The sequence below is a fragment of the Elephas maximus genome, chromosome 13, assembly GCF_024166365.1.
Source record: "Elephas maximus indicus isolate mEleMax1 chromosome 13, mEleMax1 primary haplotype, whole genome shotgun sequence".
NCBI classification, from domain to species: domain Eukaryota; kingdom Metazoa; phylum Chordata; class Mammalia; order Proboscidea; family Elephantidae; genus Elephas; species Elephas maximus.
In genome coordinates, this window is record NC_064831.1 from 11,682,448 (window position 1) to 11,697,995 (window position 15,548).

Here is a 15,548-nt window from a genome sequence, read left to right on the forward strand (position 1 = left end):
CAGGGCTGGGCTTTTTAAAAGACAGCAAAATTTGTCTGAAAAGGAGTTTTCTCTAAATGAATATTGTGATGATAAGCATGACTAAGAAAACCGGTGGAGTGTAATAAGTGGCCCTCAAGACTCCCTACATCAGCCCAAAATGCTATATCCTGAACCCTCTCCCTGCCACACTGCTGGACGACTCCTCACAAACCTTATGGCCTTCAGATTCACCATGCCACTCCTGTAGTGAGATTTCTCTTTAATGCAGGTATTTGAAGCTTGATCCCACTGATACGACACCAACAATCCCCACAGTTGGCCTTAAAGCAGTGCATTATGATGAAAGACAATGGGTTTAAGTCTAAAACACCTGCATTCAAATACTAGTGCTCTGGCCTACCCTTGTGCAGCCCTGGTGAGTTATGTAAAACTCTGCCTATGTTCTCATTAATGAAATGGGTCCTTTTTATAAAGCTTATATATGATATTGTGTGTGGAGTGCCTGCCATCTAATATGTACCCACGAATGCAGTCCAAACCCCTCATTCACCAATCATATGATGCATCAGGAAGAAAGAAAAGGAAGTGTAAATCTTAAGGGACATAATCTCTTCAATTGTCTGAAAGGACTAATTGTTCTGAAGTTTCCATATCTCCATTGTGTGTTCCAAGTGGAGATGTTCAAAAGTTAAGGCTTTCTCCCTAATTGCGTGCCAGGAGGTTTATTAAGATAATAAATTATCTGCTAAGTTCAAGATGTGGTTGTCTTTTAAGAATAATTATTGATTCCTAGATTGGTTTGTTATCTTCTGTGGCTGGTTGTTCTCATTAACTCACAGCTTTATTCTATTTCTTGGTTAAAGACAGTGGTTCTAAATTATAAACAACCATCTTGTCAAAGTCTGCCCTTGGTCATTAAGGAATTCTAAAAAACCCAATGCCATCTATCACGTTACTGAAAAGATAATGTAAAGCAAGTTTCACACCCATAATGGCCAATCACATAAATACACAGAGAATGCATCAAGTAGTGGGATATAATGTTCGGATAATCCTTATTTTTCATTTTATAATAAAATTAAATAAAATATTTGAAAATAATTCTTAAAATCATTTAGATTGCTATACCTAGAAACCCTGAGCTCCTGCCTCTATCAATACATCAAAGCTCTACCAGGGGGTAAGCAATGCTATGACATTAGAATGAATTTTTTTTTTTTTTATTCTTAGGTTTCCGAAAATTTAAAGTCACTTTGCACCATGATTTCAGTGAGATCAAACTGTTGTGTAGAAATAGATCTCATGATCATTTGCCTATCTCCTCTCTTATTGTGGTTGTTGTTAGTTGTTCTCTAGTCAAGTATGACTAATGATGACCCCAGGTGTGCAGAGTAGAACTAAGCTCCATAGGGTTTTCTTGGCTGTAATCTTTATAGAAACATTATCACCAGGCTTTTTCTCCTACAGTGCCACTGGGTGGGATAGAACTGAAAATCTTCTGGTTACCACCCAAGCACAAACTGTTTGCAACACTCAGGAACCTAATAACAGATTTTGAAAGAGATTGTGGCTTTTCTTTGGGCATCAAGGCCTATGACTGCTGCATCCTGGGAAATCCCCTCTTCTTTGTCTCTAGGTTTTTGAACTGGTTCATTCCGGTTTGACCCACTGCTGAGGATTTGCACTTCCACCTCAGATATACTGAATCTATACTTTAACACGATATCTGGGGGGTGGAAATGAAAAATTCTCAACAGGGGGTAGAACTAGAATGAACCAGTTCAAAGCACTGGTCTGAATAGAGAGGCAATATCTGTACTGAAAAAATTGAATTTAGATTTTGTCAAAAAGTTATGCCCATGAATAAATTAAAATATACTTTAGGTTCATCAAATCATAAAATTAAAGTTCGAAAAACCAAGAATATATAATTATCAAATTCTCATCTCCTTGTATAATATCTAAAAAGCAAGTGATAATATCCCGTTTGAACAACTTCTGACATGAAATTTAGAATGCCCTTCCTTTTAATGAACCAAATATGTATTTTCCTTAATGCTCAGTCTATCATGGTATCTCTAATTTTGTGGTCAAACATAGCAAATTTAATCCCTCTTGTAAATTCACTGGTATTTGTCTTCTCTTTGTTTTCTGCGAACAGAATTAAATACTTCCACTTCCTTTTCAGCAATTCTTCCTTGGTGTGATTCTAAAACCTCACAACATTCTCATTTGAGCATATACTATCTTACCTAGAAGCCTCTTAAAGAACAACCCTTGAAAGAGAAGGCAGTATGCTCCAGGAAGGCTATAAATAAAGCAGATCTGTCTTGGTGCTCATTGTGTGAAATTTCTCTCAATGTAAGTACGCCATTGCTTCACTTTCCTTATTTGTGAACAGCTGTTTAGGATAAGACAGAGCTCTATCTGCTCCTAAAGAAGCAGGGAAGAGTTGCACTTATAAACATGGCCTCCATATCCAAATACTCTAGGTAAATCAATGGTTCCATTATGACTTTACCTTGGACGACCTTGAAGGAATCCTTTACTTTTTTTTTTTTTAATTTTAGTTGGGCTTAAAGTGAAATTTTACAAGTCAAGTCAGCCTTTCAAAAAAAAAACTTATATATACCTTGCTACATACTCCCAATTGCACTACCTCTAATGAGACAGCCCGCTCCCTCCCTCCACTCTCTCTTTTCGTGTCCATTTCGCCAGCTTCTAAGCCCCTCTACCCTCTCATCTCCCCTCCAGGCAAGAGATGCCAACATAGTCTCAAGAGTCCACCTGATCTAAAAAGCTCACTCTTCACCAGCATCCCTTTCCATCCCATTGTTCAGTCCAATCCCTGTCTGAAGAGTTATCTTTGGGAATGGTTCCTGTTCTGCGCCAACAGAAGGTCTGGGGGCCATTACCACCGGGGTCCTTCTAGTCTCAGTCAGACCTTTAAGTCGGGTTTTCATTGAGAATTTGGGCTCTGCGTCCCATTGCTCTCCTGCTCCCTCGGTGGTTCTCTGTCGTGTTCCCTGTCAGGGCTGTCATCGGTTGTAGCTGGGCACCTTCTAGTTCTTCCAGTCTCAGGCTGATGTAGTCTCTGGTTCATGTGGCACTTTCTGTCTCTTGGGCTCATAATTACCTTGTGTCCTTGGTGTTCTTCATTCTTCTTCGATCCAGGTGGGTTGAGACCAATTGATGCATCTTGGATGGCTGCTTGCTACCGTTGAAGACCCCAGATGCCACTCTTCCAAGTGGGATGCAGAATGATTTCTTAATACATTTTATTATGCCAATTGACTTAGATGTCCTCTGAAACCACGGTCTCCAAGCCCCCCACCCCTGCTACCCTGGCCTTCGAAGCATTCAGTTTATTCAGGAAACTTCTTTGCTTCTGGTTTAGTCCAGTTGGGCTGACCTCACCTGTATTGTGTGTTGTCTTTCCCGTCACCTAAAGAAGCTCTTATCTAAGGTGCAACTGACCCAAGCCATGGTATTTTCAATCGCATCATATGCATGTGAAAGCTGGACAATGAATAAGGAAGACCAAAGAAGAATTGACGCCTTTGAATTGTGGTGTTGGCGAAGAATATTGAATATACCATGGACTGACAAAAGAACGAACAAATCTGTCTTAGAAGAAGTACACCCAGAATGCTCCTTAGAAGCAAGGATGGCGAGAATGCATCTTACATACTTTAGACATGTTGTCAAGAGGGTTTAGTCCCTGGAGAAGGACATCATGCTTGGCAGAGTACAAGGTCAGCGGAAAAGAGGAAGACCCTCAACGAGGTGGATTGACACAGTGGCTGCAACAATGAGCTCAAGCATAACAATGATTGTAAAGATGGCTCAGGACCGTGCAGTGTTTCATTCTGTTGTGCATAGGGTCACTATGAATTGGAACTGACTCAAAGGCACCTAACAACAACAACAACAACAACATCTACTCTCCCAACCTCCCTCCCTTACCCCTCTCGTAACCGTCAAAGAATATTTTCTTCTCTGTTTAAACTGTTTCTGGAGTTCTTATAATAGAGGTCTTAAACAATATTTGTCCTTTTGCAACTGCCTAATTTCACTCAGCATAATACATTCCAGATTCGTCCATGTTATGAGATGTTTCACAGATTCATTACTGTTCTTTATCGATGCATAGTATTGCATTGTGTGAATACACCATACTTTTTTTATCCATTCATCCGTTGATGGGCATCTTGGTTGCTTCCATCATTTTGTTATAGTAAACAATGCTGCAAAGAACATGGGTGTGCATATATCTGTTCGTGTAAAGCCTCTTATCTCTCTAGGGTGTATTCCAAGGAGTGGAATTGCTGGATTATAAGGTAGTTCTATTTTTAGCTTTTTAAGGAAGCGCCAAATTGATTTCCAAAGTGGTTGTACCATTTTACATTCCCACCAGCAATACATAAGTGTTCCAATCTCTCTACAACCTCTCCAACATTTATTATTTTGTGTTTTTTGGATTAATGCCAGCCTTGTTGGAGCGAGATGAAATCTCATTGTTGTTTTGATTTGCATTTCCCTAATGGCTGATGATCATGAGCATTTCCTCATGTATCTGGTAGCCGCCTGAATGTCTTCTGTAGTGAAGTGTCTATTCATATCTTTTGCCCATTTATTAATTGGGTTAGTTTTTTGTTTTTGTAGTTGAGTTTTTGCAGTGTCATGTAGATTTTAGAGATCAGGCGCTGATCGGAAATGTCATAGCTAAAACTTTTTCCCCGTCTGTAGGTAATTTTTTTTTTTTTTGGATGAGCATAGGTATTTGATTTTTAGGAGACCCCAGTTATCTAGTTTTTCTTCTGCATTCTTAATAATGTTTTGTATACTGTTTATGTCATGTATTAGGGCTGCTAACTATGCTATTTTTTTCTTCCATGATCTTTATTGTTTTAGATTTTATATTTAGGCCTTTGATCCATTTTGAGTTAATATTTGTGCATGGTGTGAGGTATCAGTCTTGTTTCATTTTTCTGCAGATGGATATCCAGTTATGCCAGCATCATTTGAAGTGTCCAGGTAGCTGATCATCATGTGTGTGGTACAGGCTCTGTCCTGCAGTTTTAGAGGGGCAGGGGTGATTGGTTTAGGTACTGATATCTGGTTGCAGTAGGGGGTCATACCCTGGACAAGGCAAGGGGCTGAGAGTTGTCCCCCATGTGTCTCTAAGGAAAGTTTGTCCCTGTTCCCTAGAGCATTCAGGTGGGTGGGTTCTGCAGACTGACCATGGGCACCCAATGTTTTTGGTCATAAGGACCGGGAGTTACCAGTTATCCTTGGACCCCTTTCACAGGTGGCTGGGTGACCTGAGTGGAGCTACCAGTCCTTAGGCCCCTGATGTGTGTAGGTGAGGGCCCTGTTTAATAGGCAAAGCAATGTCAAACATGAAACACCCATCTCTGCTGCACAGCTGAAATGGTTGGAGTCTACTAACAAGGGCCTATTCTCCTGAAATAGGCCCACACGGGTCCATGCAGAGGGGAAAGATACCTAAAGTCCACAGACCATTTATGCCTAGACAGGAGCCACTTCTGTTGTGAGCTCCCCCAGTTAGTGGAGCTGGCAAATTATCTTTTCCCCCAATTGTGAGTTTATTCCTTCTCCAGTGCTGGGAGGATGGTCTAGGTGCTCAACAGCCTATCTCAGGCCCAGGAAAATCAGCCACTGAAGCCAGCTTTTTGGCGGGGGCGGGGGGCACAGTAAAATATACGCAAGTATTTAGCTTTTGCTGAGGGCGCTGTTCTTCTCTGGTTCCGGAGATGTTAGTAGGCTCTGTGGCTGCTCACTTCTCCCTGAGGAAACTGCAGTCTAACACTAGTACCAGCCCACCCCTGCCACACCCGGGAATGGTGCCTGAGGACTCCCTGCAATTCAGGTCCGGTAACTCCTCTCCACTTCTGAACCATCTCTTCCTCCCCCTGCCCCTCAGTTTGTTTTCTAAGTTTGCCCTTGATGTTCAGGGCTCCTAGCTTGTCATAAATATACTCATTTCACTTGTTTTTTTGGGTCCTTGTTGTAAGAGGGCTCGCTGGAAGCGTCTGTCTATTCCATCATCTTGGCTCCGTCTCTCCTCACTTACTTTCTAGGTTTCAGATTTCTTACCTGTGAAGCTTAAATAAAGCAAGAGTGTAAAGCATTTAGCACAGTGACTCTAAATAAATGCTCAAGAAATGATGACTATATTATTATAATATTTGTTACCTTTATTTTGTTTTTTATAGTGAAGTTAGGTTACTATCACAATAAAATTCCATCACTTCTTGTAAATTGTAATGATTTTTGGCAATATTTTGATTAGCTTTAAAATTACCACAAATTATTTGGATTTTTCACATAGTCCATAATCTACTGTGGTAGATAATCACAGAATTTCAAATATCCTCTGTGCACTAATAACTGAATCAATTGTATACTTATGGGGAAAACTTAAAAATAACTTTACTGGGAAATATGAAAACAGAGTTTTAAAATAGAATTTCTAGATAAAAATTTAAGTATTTAAAAACCACAATAAGTTTGTGGTTTTAGTGTGATACACATAAGTAAGTACTTATTTTTAATTCCACAATATAATTTTTAATTAATATGGAAGAAATCATAGTCAAAAATAATTTTATGATGTTTGAAATAAAAAATGAATGACAGAATTCTGCTCCACTATGAAACAAACTACATAGTAAATGGCCATAATTGAGCATTCCTTAGAATATATCCTGTAATGTACTATCAGAAGCTATAGTACACATGAGAAATATACAGCTATTGTGGGGAGCGGAGTATGAGGGAAAGATGACTCAATGGGGAAAGGGCATAGAACAGGCTTTCAAAAATTAAGCTTTTATGGTAAATAAATAATGGGTGCTGTAGGAACCCTGGTGGCACAGTGATTAAGGGCTCAGCTATTAACCAAAAGATTAGTGGTTCAAACCCACCAGCTGCTCTAAAGATGTGTCAGTCTGTTTTCATAAAGATTAAAAAAAAACAGTGCCTTCGAGTCAATTCCGACTCATAGCAACCCTATAGGACAGAGTAGAACTGCCCCATAGAGTTTCCAAGGAGCGCCTGGCGGATTCCAACTGCCGACCCTTTGGTTAGCAGCCGTAGCACTTAACCACTACGCCACCAGGGATTAGAACCTTGGAAACCCTATGGGGCAGTTCTACTCTGTCCTACAGGGTGGCTATGAGTTGGAATCGCCTAAACAGCAACTGGTTTTGGTTTAGTAACGGATATTCAAGGGTTTATTTTATTAATACCACTGGAAATATGCAAACTTATACTTGTTAAAAAAAAAAAATTAGGTGGCATCAAATCAGTTCCTACTCATAAAGACCCTATGTACAACAGAATGAATCACTGCCCAGTCCTGTGTCATTCTCACAATCATTGTTATCCTTCAGCCTATTGTTGCAGCCACCGTGTCAATCCATCTTAAGGGTCTTCCTCTTTTTGCTGGCCCTCTACTTTACCAAGCATGATATCCTTCTCCAAGGACTAATCCCTCCTGATAACACGTCCAAAGTATGTGAGACATAGTCTCGCCATCCTTGATTCCAAGGAGCATTCTGGTTGTACTTCTTTCAAGACAGATTTATTTGTTTTTCTGGCAGTCTGTGGTATATTCAATGTTCTTTGCCAACACCACAATTCAAAGGCATCAGTTCTTTTGTACTCCTTTTTCATCATCCAGCTTTCACATGCACATGAGACAATTGAAAACACCATGGTTTGGGTCGGGCACACCTTAGTCTTCAAGGTGACATCTTTGCTTTTCAACACTGTGTATACTATAGACTGTAATTAACATATTTCATGAAGTATGTTTTCAATAATTAATATGCACCTCACTCTTAAAGAAGATATTAATCCACTTATCTTCTGGCATCTTTTTCTTGGCACAGAGAAAGACTTCTACCCTCTCACAACACAGTTAAGCACTAATCGTGGGAGGCTAATCCTGACTCCCCCACACCCTCAAGGAATAACAGGCTATTGCACAAGCTGTAAATGGTGTTTTAAAGGTTTTTTTCCTCCTAATTTTCATGGCATAAGAAAATTCCTACCATAGAAATTAATTGTAAGCAGCAAGATATAGACTATGTTCATGGTGATAACCTGATTTCACTACCCCATAAGTGGGACACAGAAAAAATATGTTTGGAAGGAAATGTATCAGCTGCCTAACTCTGGGAGACAGTATTAAGGATATTTAAAAAGATATATTTTTATTTGTCCTTTTCTTTCCACCTTTTCTAAAAAAATATGCACATGAGTCATACTATTTTGGAAAAAAGTGTATGTTAGTTAAATAAAGCATCAATAAATGATAAATGATATCAGCCTACCCCATCAGGCTATAACCTTCATGTGATCCACAGATGTAAACCAATCAACGTCTGTGTGATTCACTGGGATATCCCAATGCATGGAAGAACCCCTGGTACGTGCACTAAATACATATTTGTTAAATAAATGAATCATTAAAAACAGAAAAAAGTACAAATTTCTCTTCATTTTTAGTCATTATTTAGTCAACCGTTTCTTTTAAACAAAAACACACACAAAAAATTAGCTATTCTTAGTAAGAGAGAATTTTATATACTTGTTTCTCCCCCTCCCCCCCAGCTGCTATATTTCAGACATGTTGTTAACTTTTTCTTTTCCAGCTCATCTTCTAAAACTCAAACTAGGCTTGTCAGACTAATTCAGACACTGCATTTTCTTTGTTAAATTGGCAGATTCACACTTAGAATTAATGTGGGTATGGATTGCTTTAATTTACTGCAGATTTTTTTTTTAACCTTATTAATAAATTACTTTTTTTTTAGGCATACCCGTAATTAAAATATGATTGTGAAATGTTTCTAAACCATCTGTCACTCAACTGAAAGCAGCTGCAATCAATTCAGTCAACAGGAACAGTTCACTAAGTTATTATGGGCTCGCTGGATTTTGTAGAAATACCTCTTTGTTTAATTAAATTTTTAGTTCAACATCATTAGGACCTATCCTAATTAGAAAAAAAAATCCACTTCAAATAAGGTTTAAGAATTGTGTCCTTCTTCTGAGTGTTTTTCAACATCTAAGCCTCAGTGGACAAAGTTGAATCTCAGGAGGTAAGTCGCATTGTTTATTAACTTGATTGGCAAATTACAGAAGAATATCTGGGGAACAGGATTCTGGGAATGGCCAGATCCCCAAGAAACATGATATTAATGAAAGGAGAAGTCAGCTTTACCCAGCATCAAACACCAGCATAAGATGTCGAATTCCCTGTCATCCAAAGGTAGCACGGTCTTTATTTGGGTCAGAGGCTGGCGATCAGATTCTGGAGCAGGCAAGATTTAGGGCTGTCAGTGCTGGGCTCTGCAGGGCTGAGGTCAGCTGTAAGCAGCTTATTTGGGCTCCAAGGCTGTGCTAAGACCTCATCCTCCAGTGCTTCAGAGCGCTGTCCTACATATGTGGGCTGAGACCCAGAAAACAGGTAGGTGAGGTACCTGCAGACAAGCATGTATTTTTCCAGCAGGAAATAAACATGTTGTGTGTTATAGTGTCAAATGCTATTAAGTTTTGTTACTTTGGTTTTGGTGGGGGTGGTGGTTGGGTTCAAAAAATTACATAGTCCTCAAGAAATTAGTCCTTACCATCAAGGCATTCTTTTTTTTTAGCCTTTTCAGATACCTATATAGAAACAAAAGTAAGTACACTTGTGTAAATTGGCTAGATTATAAAACTGTAGTCAATGGAGAGTAACCAAGGAAGAGATCTCAAGAAGGGAAAAGGCCATTTGGTTTTCTTCAATCAATATTGTTTATGATAGAAATAAGTATTGATTATAGTTATTTTCATATAATTTCAACAAAACTACAAAATCAGATCTGTGGTTAGGCTGATTACCCTTGTGTTGGTAAATAAAGCCAACTCAACATTTTGGGAAGGAGATATTTAAGTTTAATATAATCATTAAGAGCTAGTGAGTTCCTCACTACTGAAAGTATTTAAGCAAAGAATGGTGGAGGATAAGATTCAATTTCCTTGGTCATTTGAATGTGTATTGTGGGAAGGGCTTTAAATGACTAGCAAATTGGGCCAGATATCCTGTGAGTACACGTGACAGTGATTTGTCACTGTTTTATTTTCATTGTTGTTTTTCAAATCAAGCCCTCATTTTTCCCATTTAAAAAAAAAAAAATTGTTCACTGTAAATTGAGTCCCATGCTAATATTCTTACAAAAATGAGAGAATACAAAGAGACCATTGGCATTATTATGTTACTGAGAGAACTTGTGAGCATTGCCATGACTCATGAAATCCTTCATCAAATCTCCCTGTTTCTGAACAAATCAATCTGTGTAGACTGAATAATAATCTAATGTCTCTTAATTGTTCATTCAGTGGTTTCAAGCCCGCATTTTTGTAATAACTTGCCCTCAAGCCAAGATATATACAAGCAGTTTTACTTTGAATTAATGGCATAAGCTCTAGAAACAGGAGCTGAGTAGTCAGTGAAAGCGTCACTGAGAAGACGATATTTGAGCAAAGACTGGAAACAATGAGATGTGAGCATGTGGAAATGTTCAGAGAGAATATCCCAGGGAACTGAAGGTGTTAAATATGAAGGGGGGCAAGTCCTGGACAGTTTGAAAGGATGTCAAGGAAGCCAGAGTGCTGGGAACAGAATGGGCAAGGAGCAAAGTAGAGAAAGAGGTAGAAAAGCATTTGGAGGAGAGATCAAGCAGGGCCCTGTAAGCCTTCAGGATTTTGGCCATCCCTGTGTAAGCTGAGAACTGCTGTGGGCTTTGAAGAGAAGAGTCATAGCTATTTTTTATGTCTTAAAATTTTCCCTCTGATTTATATTTATTAACAAAGGGCAGGGTGGAGGCAGAGAGGCCTGTGAGGGGACTATAAGAACAATCAAGGTTAGAGATAATGACACTTTTTCAGAGGTAAAAGCCATGTTGGTGGTGAATACTGATCGGATTCTGAGTATATTTTCAAGGGAGAGCCACTCAGTTTTGCTAAAAGATCTTATGTAAGGTCTGAGAGCAATAGGAGTCAAGCTCAAGGTTTGCGGTCTGAGCAAGTGGGAGGAAGGAGTGACCACTGATGAGATGAGGAGGACTTTAAGAAGGCTGGCTTGTGGGTATGACAGGAATGTAGGATAAAGCACACTAAGTTTCTGGTTCTGATTGGACGTGCACATGTACATTTTAAATAGGGCAGTTGTCTACACAAGGCTTATACTCAGGTTTTGAGGAATAAATTTGGAATGTTAACAGCCAAATGATGACATTTAAGGTTAAGAGGCTGGATGAAATTATGAAGGAAGAGAGGACAGACTGAGAAGTACTAAGCTCTGAGGTCAAAATGTTGGCAGCTTAGCAGGTGTGGAGATGCTAGAAAAAGAAATTAATAAACTGTAAAAAATTCAAGGCTATAAAAGGAGAACTCGGCATGTAGTAGTGGATGTCAAGTGACAAAAGCCTGTCCAGGAAGAGGGAGAAATCGCCTGTGCATTGCTACTGAAAGATAGAGATGATTAGGACTGGGAAGGACGACTGCCTTTATAACATGGAGGCCAGGGCTGCAGAGAAGAGGCGAGGGAAAACCTTCATTGCAGTGGGTTCAAGCAAATGGGGGAAATTAGGGCACTTGGGAGAGAAAACTCCTTTAAGGAATAGGAGTTTGTAAGAGTGAGCAGAGAAATGCAGGCAGTGTTTGGAGATCAGAGTAGCATCAAGCTATTTTCTTATTTGTTTTGCCTTGTTAAGGGGAAGTAAAAACCAACATGTGCACAGACTGAGGAAATGATCCAGCAGGGGGCGGGGGGCCTCTGTTAATCAGGAGAGTGAGAGAATATAGTAGCAATGCACACAGTACCTTCCGGTACTAGGGAGGGACGGCACCTGGTGTGCATTGGAGGGTTTTGCCTTAGACTGGGTTGAGAGTTTATTCAGAAGAAAATTTAGGAAGGAGAGTGTCCTTGCTAATTGCTATCGAGCCCACTTGATAGTTGAGTGGGCTCTGACTCACGGGGACCTCAGGTAGAATAGAACGAAATATTGCCCAGTCCTGCGCCGTCTTCGTGGTTGTTGGTATGTTTGAGTCCATCGTTGTGGCTGTTGTGTCCACCCATCTCACAGAGGGTTTCCCTAGTTTTGGGGGATCCTCCACTTTATCAAGCAGAGTGCACAGGAGCAAATGGTGGTAGATGGGGGAATTTAGCTACCTGAGCTTGCTGACATTCCCTTTGGGGGAATTCAGAACTTTCAGTAAAACAGGGCTTTTGCTGAGAGTGCAGGTAGACACGGAAGTGCCGGAAGTTAGAAAATAGATCACATATGAAATAGTCATGATAAGAATGGAAAAGTGAATAGAAGAAAGACATGTAGAAGGATTACTCTGCAGCATTACAGACAACCTTGAGTTTATTGGTCATGAATCTTAAATTTGGCAACATTATGTTTTTTTTTTTGCTAGCCCCCTCAATTAGATGGATGCACATACATGGCAGATGGGGTTTTGACTTTATCCAGAACTGGATTTGACTAGCGAATTACATGAAAGCAAAGAAGGGGTGATATGTTGAATTTATATAGGAAGGAATGATTGGTGGGCCATGGTATCTATCAGGGTAAGAAAGGACATCTTTGCAGTGAGGAGTAGGTTAGCTTAGGGCTAACAAAAGACTTCTTTCTCACTCTCTCTCTCTCTCTCACACACACACACACACACTAACACGGATTGATGAAAGAATGAATAAATTTTTTCAAGATGTCACTAGGAGATATGTTTTGTCTTCTTTTTCAGAAAAAGGCCAAGTATGAGAAAAGTATAGTCGACCTTCATTATTTTCCAATTCTGTGTTCCTGAATTCACCCAATCGATAAAATACTGCTTTCTCTGTCATTAGGAGAACAGAGAAATCTTAGCTGCTGAGGTCGAACAAGGCTTGTTCTGTTGCCAATTCAGTATTCGCAGGAATGGAGCAGAGCCACTGCACATCATGAGAACCTTAAAGAAGCAAATCTTATATTTGATTTTATATGTGACTAAGTTTTTGAAAAGCTTTGTTGTTGCTTGTTTCTGTGTTTCATTTTAATCAAAGGCCTTTTTTGCCTATGTCTTTAGATCCTAGACTTTTTCTAGGTTTCAGAGACCTGAACTCACGGAACTCACTGACTTTCCTTCCAAGATTTAATATTCACATTCAGTTGTAAAGTGTGTTCTTATAAAAGAGAGATGCAATTAAGTTATGAAGGAAGTGCCAGGATCTTTGTTCCTCTAAAAAGCTTCACATAAAATCTATTTTAAAAAGTCTCCGAAGTTCCAAATATTGAAAAAGAAGAGTTATAAATATTCTTATGCTTTTAATACTGCGCTTTTTTCCAAAATGTTTTTCCCTCCACAGGCAATGGAGACCCAGAATGTATCCACTGTCACCGAGTTTCAGCTGCTAGGATTCCAGAACTTTCTTGAATGGCAGAACTTGCTCTTTGCCGTTTTTCTGATCATTTACCTCCTTACGGTTTTGGGGAATGTTATCATCATTACAGTGGTGATCCAGGACTAACTATTGCACCTACCTATGTACATGTTCCTCAAGCACCTCTCTTTTCTAGAGATCTGGTATACCTCCACCATTGTACCACTTCTCCTAGCCAACTTACTCTCGTGGGGCCAAGTCATCTCCTTCTCTGCTTGTATGGCCCAGCTCTATTTCTTTGTCTTCTTTGGGGCTACGGAGTGCTTTCTTCTGGCCATGATGGCCTATGACCGATATCTGGCCATTTGTTGCCCACTTCACTATTCCTTCTTGATGAGTCCTGATATCTGTGCCAAGTTGGTGGCTATCTCCTGGTTGACAGGGATTGGCACAGGCTTTCTACTTTCGCTGATGATTTCCAAGTTGGAATTCTGTGGACCCAACCAGATCAGTCATTTCTTCTGTGACCTTCTTCCCCTTATGCAGCTGTCATGGTCCAGCATTTATATCACGGAGTTGGTAATCTTCATCCTATCAATCGCTGTGCTGTGCATTTGTTTTCTTCTTACCCTTGTGTCCTATGTTTTCATTGTGTCTTCCATACTGAGAATTCCTTCAGTCTCTGGCCGAATGAAGACCTTTTCCACATGTGGATCCCATCTGGCTGTTGTAACTATCTACTATGGGACCATGATCTCCATGTATGTCTGTCCCAGTGCCTACTTTTCACCAGAAATCAACAAGATTATTTCTGTCTTCTACACTGTTGTCACTCCACTACTGAATCCTGTTATCTACAGCTTGAGGAATAAAGACTTCAAAGAGGCTGTCAGAAAAGTCATGAGAAGAAAGTGTGGCATATATGGAGTAAGAGTGAAAGGAAGTGTCTTTATTAGGTAAGGAAAAGATGCTCAGAAGACACAGTGGATGAAGTACTGGGAAAATAAGTGGCAGATTCATCCTTCAAACCTGAATCTCCTCTTCAGTACCACATTAATTTTTCAAAAGTCGTAATGAAACAGCTTCCTCATGGTTCCTTGCCAACAACTGGTCAGAAAGATTAATTGCTTTTATCAAATCATTTTGGGGGCAATTGAGAGTTTAGACACGTACCTTCATCTTTTGGAGGAAATCTGATTGTACAATGACAATGCTTGAGGATTATATACACATAACTTGCAGATTCTACTACAGGATTTCCTTTGTGTTGATATAGCCATATGTACACAAAGTTACACATTCTTTAAGCAGTTTTAGGAGACTAGCCTTGTAGACCCAACTGCTGGTGCCATTGGTGCTCACTATATATTTGCGGGATGAATGAAGAAAAGAAGAAGCTATTTGAAATACGTGTTGTCTTAGACTTTCTCCTAGTGACAAGAAATAACAAAGAGGGATTTTTGATGGGCTGAACATTTATCTATAGTAACTTAAACTTTTAAAAATTTTGTTGTGTAATAATATGATAGGAAGGAAGGGAAATTCAAAGTATTATATGTTATTTATGAGCCCTGGGAGGCAAAAGGTGCACATCAAAAAACTGATATAGCTTTTGTGTTTTCTTTAACTAAGCCGATACTTATAAGACATCACTAATCCTGCTCACTATTTTATTCATCAATTCCTCAAGTATTTTTAATCCCCCGTTGTGTTCCAGGTCCTGTGCTACGGTCTAGGTTGCTCTGGGATGAACCGATAAAAAATAGCCCAAGGAAAGCTCCATCTTAATGGAGCCTCTAGTCTAAGAAGGGGTAAAATATGTAATAAGCTATGAAGTTAATAAGTGACTTCTTTCTATTCATGATAATTGCTATGGAGAAATAAATTGAAATATGGTGCACGAACATAGGACCAAACCAAAGATAAAAAAGATAAAACCAAACCCATTGCTGTTGAGTCGATTCTGGCTCATAGCAACCCTATAGGTCAGAGTAGAACTGCTCCGTGGAGTTTCCAAGGAGTGCCTGGTGGATTCGAATTACCCTCTTGATTAGCAGACGTAGCTCTTAACCACCACACCACGAGGTTTGAACATAGGACAGTAAGGTCTAATTCAACATGG

General features: G+C 39.6%; 1 protein-coding gene across 1 annotated transcript; it reads left to right on the forward strand.

Moving 5' to 3' along the window:
* The first annotated feature begins 13,414 nt into the window (after positions 1-13,414).
* On the forward strand, positions 13,415-14,481 carry LOC126057219 (olfactory receptor 11L1-like). Its single transcript, XM_049852683.1, is given in 1 exon segment — positions 13,415-14,481. A coding segment is annotated over 1 exon segment (972 nt). The 3' UTR covers positions 14,387-14,481.
* Positions 14,482-15,548: the final 1,067 nt, after the last annotated feature.